The sequence below is a fragment of the Salvelinus namaycush genome, chromosome 42 (genome assembly GCF_016432855.1).
Source record: "Salvelinus namaycush isolate Seneca chromosome 42, SaNama_1.0, whole genome shotgun sequence".
Classification (NCBI taxonomy): Eukaryota; Metazoa; Chordata; class Actinopteri; order Salmoniformes; family Salmonidae; genus Salvelinus; species Salvelinus namaycush.
Genome location: NC_052348.1, coordinates 8,427,983 through 8,449,680, shown reverse-complemented (window position 1 = coordinate 8,449,680; position 21,698 = coordinate 8,427,983). Strand labels below are relative to the sequence as shown.

Genomic DNA, 21,698 nt, shown 5'->3' with positions numbered 1-21,698 from the left:
AGTGTTTTACTTTCCATTAATGTTGTTTTTTTGTTGTTGTTTTTTCCCCACTTTGACATTGCGCATGATGGATCTCTTCCACTGATTCATCCACGACTATAGCAACACATCAACACTACATAGGCCTATATCCAGCTATATCCCTCTTATTACAAATGAGACTCATTATAAATGGGAGTTGAGTGGTACAGAATAAAAGTGCAATTTAGCTGACAAATGCATGTCGTAAGGGATAATAATATTGGCCCCTGGCTGTCAGCCGGGTGGTAAGGGTAGGCAACAACATATCTGCCACACTGATCCTCTACAAACTATCATGGTTCAAACACACCAAGAAAGTCGTGAAGAGGGCACGACAACGCCTTTTCCCCCTCAGTAGACTGAAAAGATTTGGCATGGGTCCCCAGATCCTCAAAAGGTTCTACATCTGCACCATCAAGAGCATCCTGACAGGTTGCATCACCGACCTGGTATGGCAACTGCTCAGCATCAGACCGTAAGGTGCTACAAAGGGTAGTGCGTACAGCCCAGTACATCACTGGGCCAAGCTTCCTGCTATCCAGGACATATATACTAGGCAGTGTCAGAGGAAAGCCCCCAAAAATTGTCAAAGACTCCAGTTACCCAAGTCATAGACTGTTCTCTCTGTCACCGTACGGCAAGCGGTACAGGAGCGCCAAGTCTAGGTCCAAAAGGCTCCTTAACAGCTTCTACCCCCAAGCCATAAGACTGCTGAACAATGAATTAAATGACCACCCGGACTATTTGCATTCCCCCCCTTTGTTTTTACACTGCTGCTACTCGCTGTTTATTATCTATGCATAGTCACTTTACCCCTACCTACATTAACAAATTTCCTCGACTAACCTGTACCCCTGAACATTGACTTGGTACCGGTACCCCTGTATATAGCCTCATTATTGTTATATAATTGTGTTACTTTAAATACAATTTTACTTTAGTTTATTTAGTAAATATTTTCTTAACTCTATTTACTTAAAACTGCATTGTTGTTTAAGGGCTTGTAAATAAGCATTTCACGGTAAGGTCTACCTGTTGTATTCGGCGCATGTGACATATTTTTGATTTGATAACATTGGATAGATAGATGTATGTGCACACATGGGTAGCATGTGACAACAGCAGGATCATATCAAGGATAGCGTCACAAATGAATACATAAATACCCATTGAATACATAAATACCCATTGAAGCTTGATGATGAGTTGATCAGCTGCTAAGGAAAAAACAAAAATGTGCCCTTCTTTGAGTCTCCAGGACCAGGACTGAGAACCACTGTTCTTCATCTGCAGGCAGGCTTTCACTGCTCTCTGTATCTGAGGACAGAAAACATCACAAGAAACAGACTTCATTATGCTCAAACTAGACAGAACTGAATAGTATGTTACTATTAGCTCTGTCCTCACTTCTAGGGACTGGAACTACACAAAAGTACATGCCCTATCCAGAAAAGCCTACTCTCTCACTTTGACAGCTGGGGTAGTTATCCTTTCACCCTCCTCAATGGCTGTTAGCTAGCTACCTACAAATGCATTTGGAGTTTGTTTTTTACAATGACAAATACAACTAAATAGATAGCTAATATGAAGTTAGGTAGCTGGTGATATTTAATTCAGCTAGCTAGCTAATACAGTATGTAAAGTTGGCTAGATAGATAGCTAGCTACGTTAGCAGCTCATTTGAGTTAGCCTACACTGTAACTGGTTAGCTAAAAATACATTTACAAAAATACATTTTCGAAATGCATTTACTTGAATAGGTTCTCCTGGCCATGTGGACGATTGGAAACTGGGCAGCAAAGTGTGTTTGTCACCAGAGTGGTTTAGAGCATATTACTATTTACCTGTGAATAAATTCATGAAATGGAGAATGGATTAATCTATTTACATATTTAATAACCAGACCTTCATACAAACTATGATATTCTATGCTGAATTCTTGACCCCCAATCGAACGTGCTGCTATATGCTGCGGGCACACCCACAAGCGTTTGCTGCTACGCGTCTTTATTCCAGGGAGGGGAGGATTAGGGAAGGGGGGACAAGGAAGGGGGGGATGGTTTACAGGGAGTCTTCTGTGTGGGGAACGACCAATGGGTGAGTTTCCCTGTGGATCCTGCTTTTTGTTACACATCCATGGGCTTATCAACACTAAAGATAACCATTTTATCATCAATAAAACATTCCTTTCTGAAAAACAAATGTCAACGCTAGCTATTCTCTCATGGAATTTGAAACGGATACATTTTCCTATCAAACGGTCTAGCTGTCTTGATATTCTAGCAAGAAACCATATTGATATAGCAACGCTCCAAGAAACACACATGCTGTATAAGGACTCACATAGAATGCAGAACCATTTGTACAAACTGTCTGCTTTTTCATCAGCCCCAAACAAATCTAAAAGGTGTAATCATAATGATACATAAACTCAAAATCACCATCTTGGGTAAAGACCCAGACTTAAGAAGGCAGAATCACTTTCCATAAATGTATCCATAATGGAAAGAAACAATTTATTAATGTGTACACTCCCCCCCCCAAAAAGATTAATGTGTACGCTCCAAATTCATATGATCTAACATTTTTTGATTGCCTGAACAGCATATTGTTAGATATAACAGAATTCCATCTGATAATCCTACATTCTGTGATCAATTTGAAATTGAACCAAATTAATTAATAATGATCAATACAAATTCACTTGGTGACCCCCGATTCTATGGGATGCCATCAAAGGTTTTCTAAAAAAAAATGATGTAACTGCATTTGCATCGGTGTTGAATAAATCACAATGAAAGAAAACATCAGAATTGGAAATGTTAACTGCATTAGAGCGTTCTCAACACAAACTATTTTCAGACCAGGTAGCGATGACTATTTCCAAAGTCAAGACAGAACTTCATTTATTGATAAAAGTGGGTTTGTTAAAAATCGTTTATCCTCGGATAACCTCCGTCGACTATTACAGAGCCTTCAGAAAGTATTCACACCCCTTGACTTATTCCACATTTTGTTGTTACAGCCTGAATTTAAAATTGATTAAATTTAGATTTTTTATCACTGGCCAACACACAATACCCCATAATATCAAAATGGAATTATGTTGTTTGACATTTTTACAACTTAATTAAACATGAAAAGCTGAAATGTCTTGGGTCAATAAGTATTTTGTTATGTCAATCCTAAATAACTTCAGGAGTAAAAATATGCTTAACAAGTCACATAATAAGTTGCATGGACTCACTCTGTGTGCAATAATGGTGTTTAACATGATTTTTGAATGGACTACCCCATCTCTGTACCCCACACATACAATTATCTGTAAGGTCTCTCAGTCGAACAGTGAATTTCCAGCACAGATTCACTGGGCATTCCCAAAACATATGTATATAGATCCCGACTGATTCAAGAGGGCAACAGTTTACAAAGATTATCGCCAGAGAGTTTCATCTGGAAGCGGCTATATGGTGTATCAAAACATTTGTGAATACATTTTAAATGAATCAACTGGTGAGATGTTTTTTGATGAGAAAACATTCCAAATCACCTTCCAGTTCAACTGTTCTCCAAAACCTATTAGTTCTCTGTTCCAGATGGAAGTGGCCGCAGGTGAACACTTGTCGATCGAGTAGAGTTTGGAGTAGAGAGTGGAGACCAGGCCAACAGATTTGGGAGTATTCAAAAGAGTCTCAACTAGGTGATGGGTGGCAATAAGGGAATCCCAGGGTACTCCGTAGGCTTTGAGAGCCAAGCGGAGCATAAGGAAAAAAATAACAAGGAAGTCCCTGGGAGATTATATGATTCTTTGAAGTCTTGAAAAGTTTGAAGACCTGAATTGTCAAAGATGTCACTGAGGATGAAAATATTTCTACTAGACCATTGATTGAAAAACAAAGTTTGAGCCCGATAAGTTTAGGATATTGTCCATAATGGAGAATGGCTGTGAAAAGGGAATGAGATCATGAGATGTCTGTTGGCCTGTCTCCACACCTTAACTGCATTAGCAATTAATGGACCCATTCGGAGACGTATAGATTTTTGTATACAGCCAGAGAATAAGAGGCATTGTAGCCTAATGGGTTTTATTAATCTATGGGTATTTTCTGTTGAAAACAATTACCATTTGTCTTTAATGCAGTGTTTGATCTAAATGTCAGAAACTATCAAGTGGAATGGTTACTTTCTATGTTATAGAGTGGAATGGTTTTTCTGCTGGTGTATCCTGAGGTAGCAGCTCTCCGAGAAACTCTTTCCGCAGTGCGTACAGGTGAACGACCTTTCTTCCGTGTGGGCCTTCAGGTGCATCTTCAGCTGGTGCTGGCGGGAAAACCTCTTCTCACACTGGGGGCAGCTGTAGGGTTTCTCCCCTGTGTGGACCCTCTGGTGCCTCTTCAGGTTGCAAGCCTGGGCGAAGCGCATGTGACACTGGGTACAGCTGAAGGGTTTCACCCCTGTGTGGATCCTCTGATGGATCTCCACCTTCTGGGAGCAGCTGAAGCCTTTGTTACAGAACATGCAGAGGAACGGTTTGTCTTTATTATTGCCCGATGTGGCTCCCCCTCCCTGCATCTTGGCACTTTGGTCTTTTGAGTTCAATACCTGATCGAAAAGGACGGAGCCCTGTGAATCGAAAGGCCCCAATGACGTGGACACTGGGTCACGATCCCTGAACACATGTAAAGGGGAGTGAGTGTCGACATTTAGATTTGTCTCTAAGCTTCCCCTGTAATCTAAGAAATCTCTGCCATGTGACTGTCCATCTCCTAGGTGACTATCTGCATTCCATGTAGGAGGAGCATCGCCCTCCACTTTCACAGTCACCTCATCTACCACTATAACCTCCCTTTTCTTATCTAGGCACCCTTCAGAGTATACACTACTACTGTACCGGTTCCAGTCCCCTCTAAACAGATCAGTCTGTGTTTCTAAACCCAAGGATATGTGGCCAGGGTCCATCTCTGTAGCGTAAGAACAAGACAGATCATCAATGCCAGTGTAGAATGCATCACCATCTCCATGGGAATTAACCGTCCTCTGGCTCTGGTGAAATACTGGTAAGTACTCTGTGCCAGGAGCAGGAGGACAGCCCAGTGGCCCCAGCCCCAGTCTCTCTGGGTCTGATCCTAAAGTCTCTGACTTGAGGGCGTCGTTCAGCGTTCCACTGACCTCCGTGATGCTGCGTCGGGTCCTGGCCTGGGGCGCAGCGGCATTGGCAAGGTCCTCCGTGACTAAAGGGGATGCCACTCCAGCCGCTGCTCCAGTCTGGATGTCTCTGTTGTGTCTAGGGTCCTCTCCTTCATTCCTCTCCTGCTTGACCCCAGAACCTGCAGCATCTGCATTTGCAGACTGACAAGCAGAGAGGAGGTTATTACCGGTACTTGAGTTGAATTGGACAACAATATTGTAGAGAATTCTCACAAGCTCCCCTATGGCAGATAAATAAGGATGTACAGTACATGTAAGCAAATTAATAGCTGGGGGAGCTTTTCTGAAATAAACGTGTCACATTTTACGTACTGTATTTTTTTACGTTACACTATGACACTAACCTCTATCACAATAACATGCTGGGTTGAGGTTCCACTCTCCTCATCTATAGCTATGGGTTGGTCATCTCTCCACACGTTGTGTCCCGCTGGCTTCACAAAGCTCCTGTGGCCTCCAGTGAGATGTCCTTCACCTAAGAACGTGATTGGGGCAAAAGGGGTGGTTAAGTTAGGTACTTTCAATGCTCAACACTATGTTGTACACTCTTGACACTGTCTACAATTGGCAAAGTAAAATGTATCATAACTTCTTGATATACTATTTATTGATTGATTGATGTCCCATGCATCACATTCTTTTTATTGAGTATGATAATAGGACACTCAGTAAATCAAGAATCTGGTTAGAATATTATGTCTTTGTGCAATAATAATTTGTTCTTAATTTACCTGCCTGGTAAAATAAATATAATTAATGAGGGAAAGTATTGTATTCTATCTAAAAACTGACCAAGATTCAATTCTGGGTAACACATCTGAACACATGCGCATTCGGGAACCGGGCGATAGGCCCCGCAGTCTCTGCCTTCTGCAAAATGTACCTCTTGCCATTCCTCTGTATCGGTCGAGGATCTTGACACTACTGGGACGACTGGCGACGACGTGCTGTCGCAATGTTCTCTCTGCGCGCTCCCGTGCCACCTTCAATTCCAGTAGTTGTAGTTTCCTCCGCAATCCCCTGTTGTCTTTCTGGCTTTGAGTCATTTCCAAACGGAACACTGCATAGTCGTCGTCTACGAGTTTACAGATCTCTGCCACGGCTGAATTTGCTAGCATCTCCATAATGGAGGCTATTTGATTGTGAAAAACCATGCAGTTAGCCATTGTTAGCTAACTATACCTAGATAACATCTATCAACCAAGTCCTGTCTCCAATTCGTATGTGATGCTGTTAAGTTAATTAGTCATATTTAGAGTTACATCGTGTTAATAAACGTATAAATAACAGCAATAAAAAAAGCTAACGTAGAAATTGTTTTTGGTCATTGCTAACTTCCGTTTACACTGAAGAGAAAGGACGTTTTTGGCGTCATAGCTCATAGGGTGTGGCTAAATGAAAAGGATACGGTTCTATGAACTACGGTACTGCTACATCAAACCAACGAGTCATGATTTGTCGTTGCTATCTGGAATCCTTGGGACGTCGGCCACCCTACCCTTACAAGGGACGTCCCAAAGATTCCAGATAGCAATGACCATTCATGATCATTTTCTTGGAAGCTCAGCGCAGCCTTGTTTAGAAAAATTACCGTAAATTATCTAAAAATAATGTCTCGCTCTATCCCATCGGTGGCAAGGACAGAAACCTATAGGTTTCAAGGAAGCCAACGAAACTAAGACCAATTTTAAATTTAAATAATAAACAAGCAAATAAAAGTAAAGATATCAAACGGACAGCACGATTCCTCATTAACAGATTTGATCACCGTAGTAAAGGAACAGGTACCACTGTTTAAAAGGTGTTATAAAAAGAGGGGGACATATTTGTTATGAATAGAACATAGGCAAAACCAAATTCGGAGAAATGTTGTGTTACACTTCAATGACAGTGTTTTGGCTATGCTAGCACACCAAACAACAAGTCTGTGTATTGTGTGAGAATGTAAGCGTACCTTGAGCCCTATACTACATGGTTTGAGTTGTTAGCGAGGTAACTGGTCAACTCTTGAGTTCCATTCGGGATAACAGGTACAACGAAAGTGGCTCACCTTTTAGCCAGGTACATTTCTATGGCAACGACTCCTTCAGAATTAACCTGTTCCCGGGCAGGCTAACTCAGGGCTAACTCCATTTATGCTGAATGAAGAGCCTGAGCTGCGAGTTGAGCACCAATTAACTTTTATTTCCCACCTCTCACAAAGATTGCGTCAGCATCCCATCATTTGAGGAATATGACAGAATAAATATTTTATTAATAAAAAAAAAAATGTATTTTTTTAATTTTTTTATATGATTGGTATTATAACATTACACATATAGTAATGACAATATATTTTAAACTTCACGCACAGTTAAACTTGTGTTTGATTTAATACAATTATTTGTATTGATAGAAGTGAGAAGGTCGCAGTTGTAAATGAGAATTTGTTCTCAACTGGCCTACTGGTTAAATAAAGGTGAAATATACATATTTTTTAAATGAACGATTAAGTAATAAAATAAAGACGGCACATCAACAAGCCTATTTCGCACCGTGGCCTGCCGAATTTGCAAGATAACTTTTCTTTCATTTTGATTTAGGCACACATTAAAATGTGCGACATGCACGCGCAGTTACAAGCCTGCTAGAGTCAGCAGCAGGCTGACGAGCAATATCAACTGTCGTAGTATGGATGGAGCCTGAGCTGAAGTGTGAAGCTAACTGAAGCAGGCTAGCTTTAGAAAACATTGATTAGATCTAGCTTTAATCATAGCATACCCCTCAGATTCTCAACTGAGGGACTTAGTAATACAAAAAAACTCCCCCAATACTTGCCCCCAATACACTTCACATGATAACTATAATAAGGTTCCCAGATATCCACTCTGTATATCTCAAACAAAACTGCTACGATTTCTCCCCGTTTTGGACACAGGCCGATAAGGCTAGTCAGGAAGAAGCTCGTGTAACATAGTTTGCACTTGAAGGGCCTTTCCTTGGTGTGAACGCCTCTTCACATACTTCGCCTCAGAGAAGGCGTCCCACGTGCACGGCTTGTCGATGTCGATCCCAATACTTGGCCTCCCACGTTGTGAGGTGATAGAAGCAGGAGCCAGTCTTTGAGCTCCCTCCTTGAACTCTAGCCATTGTTATTGGGATTGTGTGATGGAAATTTGTCTTCTGCTTTTATCCAACCCCTGATATACACACACACACATACATACAAACACATTAAGTTGTAGAGGCTGGAGCAGAGAGCAGCCGCAGTGCACCGTCCAATGAGCAGTTTAGGGGGTTAAGTTCCTTGCGCAAGGAAACATCAGTGGTAGGTGGCACCTGAGATATTGATGCCGGCAACCGGACTCCCTGCCAGATGTGTTCTGTGTGGTTCGGTCCCGGTTCTGACTCTGGAAGGAAGAGTGATGGCTTCTGATCCATGGTCGTGATCCGGGGAAAGTCTTTGTGACCAGCCATCTCAGAGGTCCACTCTCTCCCACAAGTAACACTGGATATCAGCAGGTCTTCATGGACTGCAGACTGCAAACAAAGATTGTGCAGAAAACTATAAAGGTTTATTACATTTGCGTTTTAGTAATTTAGCAGACGCTTTGATACAGAAAGGGGCACATCAACAGGTTTTTCCACCTAGTCAGCTCGGGTATTCAAACCAGCAACCTTTTGATTACTGGCCCAACTCTCTTAACCGCTAGGCTACCTGAAAAAACTATTTGCTGTACACACAGAAACATTACATAATATTATAAAATGTTAATCACAGTCAAGCCCATCTCTAACAGTGTGATTCAAGTACCTAACAATATGGAGCCATTGGAGTTTATTTAAAAAAATGGCCATAAGTGTTTTCAAGAATTATTACATACAAACACATTTTGTACATTTCATGTAGGCCTTACAATAGAATGAAAACAAGATGCAAAAAATCAGGCAATGTTGTAGAATAACTATGGTTATTTAATCATGTAATCAGTGATTCATTTGTAAATCGGGAGGTGCCGGAACAAAAAGTATGCACGAGAGGCGAGTGACCTGGGGAGCTCTGAGTTACCGGTACGCATTAAATGCTAATTGGGGTAAGTATGTGATGCTGTGCAGTTAAATTAGTCATATTTTGAGTTCCAGGGTGTTCATAAAAGTCTAAATAACAACACCAATGTGGAAATTGCTCTTGGTCACTGTTCAATGAAAAACGTACTCGCGCTGTTCTTTGAAATAAGATACTGCTTATAACATTACACATCAAATGATGTGTTATCACTGTCTTTAAAGCTGAGAGCACACTCGTTTAGAAAGAAAAGTGTTTTAGCAACTCTCATAAAAATAAGTATTCACAATCCAATTTCAAATAGCAAGTTAACAAAGGGTTAATGAGAGGTATGTGGTTAATTACCCTCTTACCCCAAGACACTTAACATAATAACTATAATATTTAAGCTAAAGAATAGTTCCCAGACATCCCCTGCATACATCTCAAGCCACACGGCTACGATTTCTCCCCATTGTGGACACTCCTATGTCTGATCAGGTTAGTCAGGAAGGAAAATCTCTTGTAACATAATTTGCACTTGAAGAGCTTGTTCTTGGTGTGAACGGCCTAGTGCCTCTTCACATAATTCGCCTGAGCGAAGCGCTTCTCACATGTGGGGCAGGCGTACGTCTTGCCGGCGTCCGTCCTAATGCTCGGCCTCACACGCTCTGACCCAGTGACACCAGAGGTAGAAGCAGGAACCACCACCCTCAGGTGGTTAGTCTTTGAGTTCCCCCCTTGACCTCTAGTCATTGTTTGGGTGTTGTTGGGATTGTGTGCTGTGTGCTGTGTTATAGGCTAGGTACCTCTCGTGGTGAACGCCCATCCTGACCCTGTCTGTATTGGTGGGGTAACCATGAGGTAACTGAGGAACGCTAGACCCAGGTCCAGGCTTTCTATGAACCCAGTCACCAGGCATTAGGTGAGATCCTGAAGGGGAAGACAGACTTCCTGTTAGACTCCCACCAGGGGGGTCTCCCACTGTGAAGGCTGAAGCGCAGGGTGACCTGCTCTGTTCATCATGGATAACAGGAGGGTCGATCTCTATCAGCCCCAGGCCCTGCTCCATCCCTGCACTGAGACTGTGAAGAGAAGGATCTGGGCTGCAGACTGGATCCCTGACTGGGGCCTCTGTCTCTCTGATGACCACCAGGACTGAGGTTGTTCAGTCCACCTGTCCACTGGTTGTGTTCTGTGTGGTGGTGGAGTCTCTGTCCCTCACGATTGGGTCCTGGGTCTGACTTGGGAAGGAAGAGAGATGGCTCCTGATCCAGGGTCCTGATCCCGGACCAGGATTTGTGATCAGCAGCTTCAGAAGTCCAATCTCTCCCACCAGCAACACCGGATATCAGCAGGTCTTCATGGACTGCAGACTGCAAATAAAGATGATACTTTTCTGTACAAAGGTTTATATAAGAAACTCTTTGCTGTACACACAGAAACATTACATGACACGATATTATAACATATTAAACACAGTCAAGCCAATCTATAACACTGTGATTCATGTACCTAACAATATGTAGCCATTGGAATGTATTATAAAAAATTAAATGCTCCATACAGTGAATCTGGAAAGTATTCAGACCCCTTAACTTTTTCCACATTGTTAAGTACAGCCTTATTCTAAAATTGATTATGTTTTTTTCCCCCTCCAATCTACACACAATACCCCATAAAGACAAAGCAAAACATTTGTAAAAATTTTTAAATAGAAAAATACAACTGAAATATCACATTTACATAAGCATTCAGACTAGTACTTTGTTGAAGCACCTTTGGCAGCGATTACAGCCTTGAGTCTTCTTGGGTATGACACTACAAGCTTGGCACACCTGTATTTGGGGAGTTTCTCCCATTCTTCTCTGCAGATCCTCCAGATCTTTCAGATCAATGGAAACAGGATGCACCTGACCTCAATTTCGAGTCTAACAGCAAATGGTCTGAATACTTATGTAAATAATGTAATTCTGTTTTGAATATTTTTTTTATAAATGTGCAAAAATGACTAAAACCTGTTTTCGCTTTGTCATTATGGGGTATTGTGTGTAGATTGATAAGGGGGGAAAAAACAACTTCATCCATTTTAGAATAAGGTTGTAACTTAAAATGTGGAAAAAGTCAAGTGGTCTGAATACTTTCTGAATGCACTGTATGATGTTTTGGTTCGACTGAGATGAGGGAAACTCAGTCCCAGAATGTTTTATTTTACAAATCAGTCAGCACACAGTCAATTTAGTCTTTAATTTGACCAAAACTTTCATACACTCTCACACGGGACTTAAACACATCTCCACTACTACATAAATCATTTTTTAGAATACTTTGGAAAAGGTTCAACACTACACACATCTTCACTACTTCATGTCAAGTAAACATGAATTAAGGCACTATCTCACTATGAAACACCATCAACCTAAAGGGAATTAGTTGTCACTTCATCAGTGAAGCATTTTTACAGACACCATCACACCAACCATCACCTCATCATACTAATTCTTTCCTCATGTCACCTCATCCAGTTCCCTACGATATCCAAAACCAACAGAATTAACTACCAACAAACTACACTGAACAAAAATATAAACACACATGTAAAGTGTTGGTTCCATGTTTCATGAGCTGAAATAAAAGATCCCAGAAATGTTCCATACTCACGAAAAGCTTATTTCACTCAAACGTTGTGCACAAATTTGTTTACATCCCTGTTAGTGAGCATTCCTCCTTTGCCAAGATAATCCATCCACCTGACAGGTGTGGCATTTCAAGAAGCTGATTAAACAGCATGATCATTACACAGGTGCACCTTTTGCTGGGGACAGTAAAAGGCCACTCTAAAATGTGCAGTTTTGTCTCACAACACAAAGCCACAGATATCTCACGTTTTGAGGGAGGATACAATTGGCATGCTGACTGCAGGAATGTCCACCAGAGACGTTGCCAGATAATTTAATGTTAATTTCTCTACCATAAGCTGCTTCCAATCTCGTTTTAGAGAATTTGGCTGTATCCAACTGGCCTCAACCAGACCACGTGTAACGACGCCAGCCCTCCACATCCATCTTTTCCACCTGCGGGATCGTCAGAGACCAGCCACCCGGACAGCTGATGAAACTAAGTATTTCTGTCTGTAATAAAGCCCTTTTGTGAGGATAAACTCGTTCTGATTGGCTGGGCTTGGCACCCCAGAGGATTATGCCCTATTAGGCCTATGCCCTCCCAGGCCCACCCATGGTTGCACCCCTGCCCAGCCATGTGAAATCCATAGATTAGGGCCTGATGAATTCATTGCAATTGACTGATTTCCTTATATAAACTGTAACTTACCCAATTGTTGCATGATGCATTTATATTTTTGTTCAGTATAACTAGTACATACATTTCACTATACATGGGCCGTGTGCATTTTCTGCTGGTGTATCCTGAGGTAGCTCCTCTCTGAGAACACAGGCAAATGGCCTCTCTCCTGTGTAGATCTTCAGGGGCATCTTCAGCTGGTGCTGGTGGGAGAACCTCTTCTCACACTTGGGGTAATTGTATGATTTCTCCCCTGGGTGGACCCTCTTCAGGTTGGATGAGTCTGAGAAACTGGCCCGGCACAGGTGGCAGCTGAACGATTTCTCCCCTGTGTGCATCCTCTGGTGGATCTCCACCTGTTTGGGGAAACTGAAGGCTTTACCACAGAATGAAAACTGTAAGAGCTTCTCTTTGGTGTCACCACCTTTACTTATTCCGTCTCTACTACTGTCATTTGTCAATGGGCTTGTGTAACCATTTAGAGTTGAGGCATTGGCATTGTCTGAGGTCTGGATAAACATTAGGAGAGTGTGAGGAGGTCGTGTGTGTCTGTGTTGTCACAGGGTCCATGTTCCAGTTGATAGATCCTATAGAAGGCAGGCTGAAGGCAGCACCTGTTAGACGGTCAACCTCATGCGCCATCACTCTGTCTGAAACACAATTATAGGAGCATTGCTAGCTGAGTCTGTGTCTGTTCTCACCCGCCACATACGGACACTTCCCTGTCCCTGCAGACCAAATCTATGCCTAGCCCTGGTCTCAGCCAGTCTGTTGTCATGGAGAGTAAGTCCGGATGTTGATTTGTGTTCGGTTGTGGTTAACGGTGTTGTTCCCCGGCCCAGAGTTGAGGACACTGTCCCATCCACTGACCTCCACTATGTCGCCTCTGGTCATGGCCTGCTCGGTTATGTTGTCCCCTGGGCCCTTGGCTGCACCCGTCTGGGAATCCAAGATGGCTTCCCAGTCTCATCTGTTAGCTTCCAGCCAACCACCTACAGGAAAATGTTACTGTCCAGACTTAACAAACATGACACATGGATAGACTTTTAGACATGGATTTTTCGTGTGTTATTTGCCTGGTGATGTCTGACTTATGTTGAGATATACTGGGTACAAAACATTAGGAAAACCTTCCTAATTTTAAGTGCCACCCCCATTTCCCTTCAGAACAGCCACAATTCGTTGAGGCATGGACTCTACAAGGTGTCGAAAGCGTTCCACAGGGATGCTGGCCCATGTTGACGCCAATGTTGTGTCAAGTTGGCTGGATGTCCTGTGGGTGGTGGACCATTCTTGATACACTCAGGAAACCGTTGAGCATGAAAAACCCAGCAGTGTTGCAGTTCTTGACACACTCAAACCGGTGCGCCTGGCACCTACTACCATAACCTGTTCAAAGGCACTTAAATATTTTGTCTTACTCACCCTCTGAATGGCACACATACACAATCCATGTCTCAATTGCCTCAAGGCTTAAAAAAAACCTTCTTTAACCTGTCTCCTCCCTTTATCTACACGGATTAAAGTGGATATAACAGGTGACATCAATAAGGGATCATAACTTTCACCTGGTCAGTCTATATCATGGATATCAAGGTATATCATGGATATCAAGGTGTTCCTAATGATTTGTACACTCGGTGTACACATTTCATTTTTGTATTTTATACAAATTGTATTGATATTGTTTAACAAATGAAGAACTCATATTGTTTCATATGTGTTTAATAGAAAAATAATAGCCAGGCACATTAGTATTCCCATTGAAGATCTATTACTGTATGCAGGCTATATGCATTTCTCCCTTACCTTGCTCCCCCATCTTTAGTCCACTCAGCAGATCAATGCTCTCTGGTTCGTCTTCTATTGTCTCCTCTTTGACTAGCAGCAGATCAGGCTTCCCATCCTCCATGTCTACTGACTGTAAGAGGTACAGAGTGAGAGGATGTTGGATCAAGAAATCTGATATGAACACCCTGCTATAGAGCATCTTCTGATTGGGCAATGAGGGATTGCTATGAGTACTATGCAAACATGTTAGTTAATTTGATACTATGCAAACGTGTTAGTTAATTTGATTACTTGACAGTCTTTAAAGGGATAGTTTGTGCAATGATCTACTTCCTCAGAGTCAGGTTAACCCGTGGATACCATTTTTACCTCTCTGCGTCCAGTATGCAGGAAGTTAGAGGCAATTTCGCAAGCCAGCTTAGCGCAAAGACTGGAAGTCTTCAGGTACAGCTAGCATGTCAAGTAATCAAATCAACGAATAATTCAAAGGCATCGTCCCACACTTAAAACAAAATTAATCAAGACCTGGGCACCTAGTCTCAGAGTACGAGTGCTAATCTAGGATCTTTCCAAATAGAAAATGCAAAACTGCTCCTAGATCAGCAAACCTACTCTGACACATTTTGTGGATACGGGTCCTGACCTAATACCATTCAGACAGTAGTTTCCGTTGGCTCACCTCAGGGAGACTGTGTGTGGTCCTGTGCTGCTCAGCTGGTTCCTCTGTGGGTTCAGGAGGAGTTGTAGTCTGGTTTTCTTCCATGACCATGTTCCCCTCAGTGTTCCCCAGACCCTCATCACACGCCCCCTCCTTCATCCGCAGCACCTCTGGACCCTCCTCCTCCTGGAAGAGAGACGTGATGCAGATTACACAGACATACACTCCCTCAGGTACGTATACACACAGATAATAAACACACTTTCAACATGGAGTCTTTACCCATCCCCACTAGGTTTGAGTCCTATACTGTAGTTACAGAATGACTTCATTGTTGTTAAACCCATCATGGTGGACATAAATATGTTGTTGTGGGTAAAAACAAGTCAGCAATGGTAAGTCAAAAGTCATCAGACAAACCTGACAAACTATTTGATGTGTACAGTAGGTGTTTGTTAGTGTGTGGGTATGTGTAGGTATATTTAGTAAGTGTATATTGGTTATAAAGCACTGTTGTATGTATGCAGAATAGGGTGAGATCGGATGCATGCTTACTAAAGAATTTCTCAATGAAAGTCTTAGAATGAAAAGTCACACTTTGTGTTTATTAAACATAAACAAGTGTTAAATATATAATATGAAAACCACACATACACATCAACAAAAACATCTGCATTCATTCAAGTGTCTTGGGGGGAAAAAATTAAGTTGTTGAAAGGAAGTTGAAAGGAATGAAAAAGGCATTTGTGAAATTCATATAGCCTACACAGTACAAACACAATATGTAACATACTTTTTAGGCTTATATATCACACAATGGCTGGATGCAATATTCTACCCAGTAATATTGAACACTGAAATCTGTTACTCTCATTATTCCAAATTCATCTGTGGATCTTTTCTTCAGACAACAATGACAATAAATCTTTGTCTTTAATGCAGGGTTTGATCTAAAAGTCAGGTGGAAGTCGGGTGGAATTTTTACTTTCTATGTTATACAGTGGAATGGTTTTTCTGCTGGTGTGTCCTGAGGCAACCCCTCTCTGAGAACCTCCTCCTGCAGTGCATACAGGCGAAGGGCCTCTCTCCCGTGTGGACCCTCTGGTGCCTCTTCAAGTCACCAGCCTGGGCGAAGCGCATGTGACACTGGGTACAGCTGAAGGGTTTCTCTCCTGTGTGGACCCTATGATGCCTCTTCAGGGTGCCAGCTTGGGTGAAGCACATGTGACACTGGGTACAGCTGAAGGGTTTCACCCCTGTGTGGATCCTCTGGTGGACCTCCACCTTCTGGGAGCAGCTGAAACCTTTGTTACAGAACATGCAGAGGAACCGTTTATCTTTACTATTGCCTGATATTGCTCCCCCACCCTGAGTCTGGGCTCTAGCCCTGTCGTTTGAGTTTAATACCTGATCGAAAAGGTTGCGGCCGTGTGAATCGGAAGGTGCCATCGACTTAGACACTGGGTCGCGATCCCTGAACGCATGTAAAGGGGAGTTGGTTGCAACATTTAGATTAGTCTCTAAGCTTTCCCTGTAGTCTACGAAGTCACTGGTGTTGCCCTGCGAGTGTCCTTCTAACCGAGTCTCGTCTGCATTCCATGTCAGAGGAATGTCGCCCTCCACTTTTACCTCATCTACGACCAGACCCTCCCCTTTCTTATCTAGTAACCCTTCAGAGTGTACACTACTACTGTACCGGTTCCAGTCCCCTCTAGACAGATCAATGTGTAACTCTAAGCCCACAGGCATGTCACCAGGTATAATCTCTGTCCCTGTAGAGTATGAACAGGATGGATCATTGCCAGTCTGTAACGTGTCACTTGGGTCTTGATGAGACAAAACTGTCCTCGGGCTCGTGTTACCATAAAGTAAATGCTCTGAGTGGGGAGCAGGAGGACAACCCAGTCGACCCAGCCCCGTTAAAGTCTCGATATCTGTTTCTGACTTGAGGAAGACGTTCTGCGTTCCACTGACCTCCGTGATGCTGCGTTGGGTCCTGGGCTGTGCTGGGGTGGGGTCCTCTGTGGCTACAGGGGGCACTCCAGCTGCTCCAGTCTGGATGTCTCTGCTGTGCCGTGGGTCTTCTTCTCCTTCAGACCTCTCCAGCTTGACCCCAGGACCTGCTGCCTCTGCAGACTGACAAGAAGAAAGAAAGTTATTACCGGTACATGAGTTGAATTGGATAACAACGTCATAGGGAAGTCTAACAAACTCCCCTACGGCAGTTAAATTAGGATGTAAATGGAAGCTAGTGAATAGCTGAGGGGAGCCTTTCTGAAATAAACAGACCACATTTTATTTACAAAGTAACTAATTTTTAATGTGACACTATTACACTAACCTCTATCATGATAACATGCTGGGTTGAGGTTCCACTCCCCTCATCAACAGTGATTGGTTGGTCATCGCTCCATGTACTGTGTCCTGCTGGCATCACAAAGTTCCTGTGGCCTCCACCTGACAGAGTGATTGGGGGTTATAAACTGGGTGGTTCGAGCTCTGAATGCTGATTGGCTGACAGCCATGGCATGTCAGACTGTATACCACAGGTATGGCAAAACATTTATTTTTACTTCTCTAATTACATTGGTAACCAGTTTATAATAGCAATAAGGCACCTCTGGGGTTTGTGGTATATGGCCAATATACCACGGCTAAGGGCTGTATCCAGACACTCCGCGTTGCATTGTCCATAAGAACAGCCCTTAGCACCATGGTATATTGGCCATATACCACATCCCCTCGGGCTTATTGCTTAATTAAAGAAGTGGTTAGGTTAGCTACTGTCAATGCTCAACGGTATATTGTACGCTATTGTTACTGTCTAGAATTGGCAAGGATGTAAGGTAACACTTCGCATAACTTCTTGATATACTATTTATAGATCAATTGATGATGTTCTAGGCATCCTATTGTTTTCAATGTATAAATAATAGGAAATGCAGTAAATCAAGAACCTGGTTAGAATATGATATGGTGTGTTTGTGCAAGATAGCTAAGTAATCAGGGGAATTATTTCATACTATCCAAAAACTGACCAAGACCCAATTCTGGTTAACACATCTAAAGTTACACAAGTGCAGTCGGGAGACAGGCCGCGCAGCTCGGCCTTCTGCTAATTGTACCTCTTGCCATTCCTCTGTATCGGTCAATGATCTTGACACTACTAGGACGACTGGCGAGGACGCGCTCTCCTCTCTGCGCGCTCCCGTGATACCTTCAGTTCTATTAGCTGTAGTTTCCTCCGCAATGTCCTGTTTTCTTTCTGGCTTTGGGAAATTTCCAAACGAAACACTGCATAGTCGTCGTCTACGATTTTACAGATCTCTGCCACGGCTGCATTCGCTAGCACCTCCATGATGGAGGCTATTTGAGTGTGAAAAACCATACCGTTATCCTTGTTAACAGCTAACGTTACTAGCTAGCTAGCGTTACCTAACATCTATCAACCAAGTCTTGTCTCCAACGCAAATTAAAGACTATCTGGGGCAAGTATGTGATGGTATGCAGTTAAATGAGTCATAGTTTGAGTTTCATTGTGTTAATGAATCTAACAAAAACGCTAACGTGGAAATTGTTCTTGGTCAACGCTTACTTCCGTTTACTTCTTCTTTGAGGTTTTATGGCGAACTACACGCAAATGGTTTACTGCCGCCACCAACTGGACGGGGGTGGGGGAAAACATCATAAAATAAATGTGAATTCCATTATGGGGATGGGAAAATAACATTATACAATACATTTACAAAACTACATTCCCATTTTGACCAATTAAAAACGAGTAGACATTCGAGTACAGCCTATGGCGGAGTTTCATTGTGTTAATGAATCTAACAAAAACGCTAACGTGGAAATTGTTCTTGGTCAACGCTTACTTCCGTTTACTTCTTCTTCTTTGAGGTTTTATGGCGAACTACACGCAAATGGTTTACTGCCGCCACCAACTGGACGGGAGTGGGGGAAAAAATCATAAAATAAATGTGAATTCCATTATGGGGATGGGAAAATAACATTATACAATACATTTACAAAACTACATTCCCATTTTGACCAATTAAAAACGAGTAGTTTTGCTCAGTTTTGCTCCTCTCTCAATGACTTGCATTGAAAAAAATAATTTAATCCTAGAAAGTGTTCCGTTGCAGAAGTGAAGTCGATCTTTCTTGACTTCTTTTCAACTTGTGCAGTGCCATTTACTCCCATCGCTATAAAATCCACAAAATCCACTTTCTCCACATGAATAATTTCTGGGTCCTGCTGCTGGTATTAGGGCCTAATCAGGCTGCAGTGTAGGCCTAACGGTATTCACCACCATCGGACCTTCACAGATACTCAATCGTTCTCCTCTTCTGACAGCCTCTGCATAGGAGACTCTTAACTGCCCTGGTTTTGGCAACCTCTAACTCTAATTGGGCATTAAGGATGTTGCCTCATGTTCTACCACCACAGACACAACACTTTGCTCCTTGTCCATTCTCTTCTACTTTGCATGTGAAATGTCCTTTGGCTTCTCACCTCTGCAGACACTTCTTACATGTCCAAATATAAGGACATTGTAAAGGACAATTTACAAAAACAGGCACAACTTTGAAGCAGGCTAGAATAACTAGAATTTTGGAATTCTTCAGAATAAGAGTCCTGTCTTGTACATTTTATAAATGAATAATTAAGGGTGAAAATGACCGAAAATGTGCACAATTGTCAGTATGTTTGATACTTATCATACAAAGAATCATTAAAAGTCTTTCTATAAGATGTGTGATTTTTTTGTTTGTTTTTTCAAGCATAAATGGTTAACCAAACTTTTTTGTATGTATACTCCTATAATTTATTGCAGAATTGTCTTTACGTTGTGTCGCAGTAAAAGCGGGGTCCATTCTACTCAGGAGCACTTTTAGTTTCGATATCCACAGTTTACACCCAGAGGTGTATCGCTGCTTATTTTACTGCCCTTAAAAAGTGGCCAATCAGCTTAAATCCAGTCGTTTTTATATATTGGATATACTAATTGCACCATACACAATTTTCTGTATGTTGTGTTGCAGTAAATGCGGCGTCCATTCTACTCAGGAGCACTTTTAGTTTCTAAATCCACACAGTTTACACCCAGAGGAGCGTGGCTGTTCATTTTGCGGCACTTAACGTAGCAACGCGCATGCCCAGCCCACCTGAGGATCTGTCTTTTTCAGCAATCTATTTCCAGTGTTTGAGGGGTGCAAAATCCACTTGTCACTTAAATATCGCTGGATTGATTGCTTTTACTCCTGTGACTCTTTCATACTCTTGCTTGTGCCTGTCGTTTTTTCCCGTTAACGTTACGACTGCTGAATATTTTTAAATTACCTGTCAAACACCCCGGTAATGGCTGAAATGGGCTCAATAGGATACATTGGCTCTCCATTGAATAAATAAGTACGCTAAAGCTTCGTTTCGACAGTTACAGTGCCTTCAGAAAGTATTCATATCCCTTGATTTATTCCACATTTTGTTGTGTTACAGCCTGAATTCAAAATGGATTAAATCGTGTTTTTTTTACTCTCACCCATCTACACACAATACCCCATAATGACAAAGTGAAAACATGTTTTTTGATTTTACATAAGTATTCACACCCCTGAGTCAATACATGTTAGAATCACCTTTGGTAGCGATTTCAACTGTGAGTATTTCTGGGTAAGTCTCTAAGCTTTGTACACCTGGATTGTACAATATTTGCATATCATTCTTTTAAAAATTCTTCAAGTCCTGTCAAGTTGGTTGTTGATCATTGCTAGACAGTCATTTTCAAGTCTTGCCATAGATATTCAATCAGATTTAAGTCAAACTCTAACTAGGCCACTCAGGAACATTCAATGTCGTCTTGGTAAGCAACTCCAGTCTATATGTGACATTGTGTTTTAGGTTATTATCCTGCTGAAAGGTGAATTGGTCTCCTCCCAATGTCTGTTGGAAAGCAGACTGAACCAGGTTTTCCTCTAGGATTTTGCTTGTGCTTTATCCCCCCCCCCCCCAAAACTCCCTAGTCCTTGCCAATGACAAGCATACCCATAACATGATGCAGCCACCACCATGCCTGACAATATGAAGAGTGGTACTCAGTGATGTGTGCATACTGTGTGTATTGATACACCATCCAAAGTGTAACAACACCATGCTCAAAGGGATGCTTAATGTCTGTTTTTTAATCTTCTCATCTACCAATAGGTGCCCTTCTTTGTGAGGCATTGGAAAACCTCCCTGGTCTTTGTGGTTGAATTTGTGTTTGAAATTCACTGCTCGACTGAGGGACCTTACCGATAATTGTATGTGTGGGGTACAGAAATGAGGTAGTCATTCAAAAATTATGTTCAACACTATTATTGCACACAGAGAGTCCATGCAACTTATTATTTGTTTAGCAAATTTTTACTTTACTCCTGAACTTATTTAGGCTTTCTATAACAAAGAGGTTGAATAATTAATGACTCATGACATTATAGCTTTTCATTTTGAATTAATTTGTCAAACTTTCAAAAAACATGATTACACTTTGATAATATGAGGTATTGTGTGTAGGCCAGTGACCCAAAAAATGCAATTTAATCCATTTTAAATTCAGGCTGTAACACAACAAAATGCTGAAAAAGTAAAGGGGTGTGAATACTTTCTGAAGGCGCTGTAAGAGGAGAAATAGAAAACTTTATTTTGATGGCTGTT

The 21,698-nt window shown here is 41.9% G+C and overlaps 3 protein-coding genes and 1 long non-coding RNA gene across 5 annotated transcripts in view; all 4 read right to left on the bottom strand.

Moving 5' to 3' along the window:
• LOC120034804 (zinc finger protein 69 homolog) overlaps nucleotides 1–21,698 on the bottom strand; it is a 139,059-nt gene that overhangs the window by 23,609 nt on the left and 93,752 nt on the right. The gene's annotated exons all lie outside the window — the stretch shown is intronic.
• On the bottom strand, nucleotides 2,515–6,599 carry LOC120034847 (zinc finger and BTB domain-containing protein 18-like). The gene is made up of 3 exons (XM_038981496.1): nucleotides 6,113–6,599; nucleotides 5,574–5,704; nucleotides 2,515–5,370 (listed from the first exon to the last, which is right to left on the bottom strand). Exons 1-3 carry the CDS (start codon nucleotides 6,393–6,395, stop codon nucleotides 4,213–4,215), a joined length of 1,572 nt encoding a protein of 523 aa, XP_038837424.1. The 5' UTR covers nucleotides 6,396–6,599; the 3' UTR covers nucleotides 2,515–4,212.
• LOC120034892 lies at nucleotides 8,762–13,824 on the bottom strand. The gene is made up of 2 exons (XR_005474080.1): nucleotides 12,636–13,824; nucleotides 8,762–10,629 (listed from the first exon to the last, which is right to left on the bottom strand). It is a non-coding gene; the product is annotated as an uncharacterized LOC120034892 (long non-coding RNA).
• On the bottom strand, nucleotides 13,980–18,614 carry LOC120034864 (zinc finger protein 184-like). Of its 2 annotated transcripts, XM_038981515.1 has the most exons (5): nucleotides 18,128–18,614; nucleotides 17,344–17,459; nucleotides 16,977–17,138; nucleotides 15,024–15,188; nucleotides 13,980–14,474 (listed from the first exon to the last, which is right to left on the bottom strand). In XM_038981515.1, exons 1-5 carry the CDS (start codon nucleotides 18,135–18,137, stop codon nucleotides 14,328–14,330), a joined length of 600 nt encoding a protein of 199 aa, XP_038837443.1. In that variant the 5' UTR covers nucleotides 18,138–18,614; the 3' UTR covers nucleotides 13,980–14,327. The 2 variants fall into 2 exon arrangements, with proteins under 2 accessions (XP_038837443.1, XP_038837442.1); XM_038981514.1 differs by lacking the exons at nucleotides 13,980–14,474; nucleotides 15,024–15,188 and having other exon boundaries at nucleotides 15,581–17,138.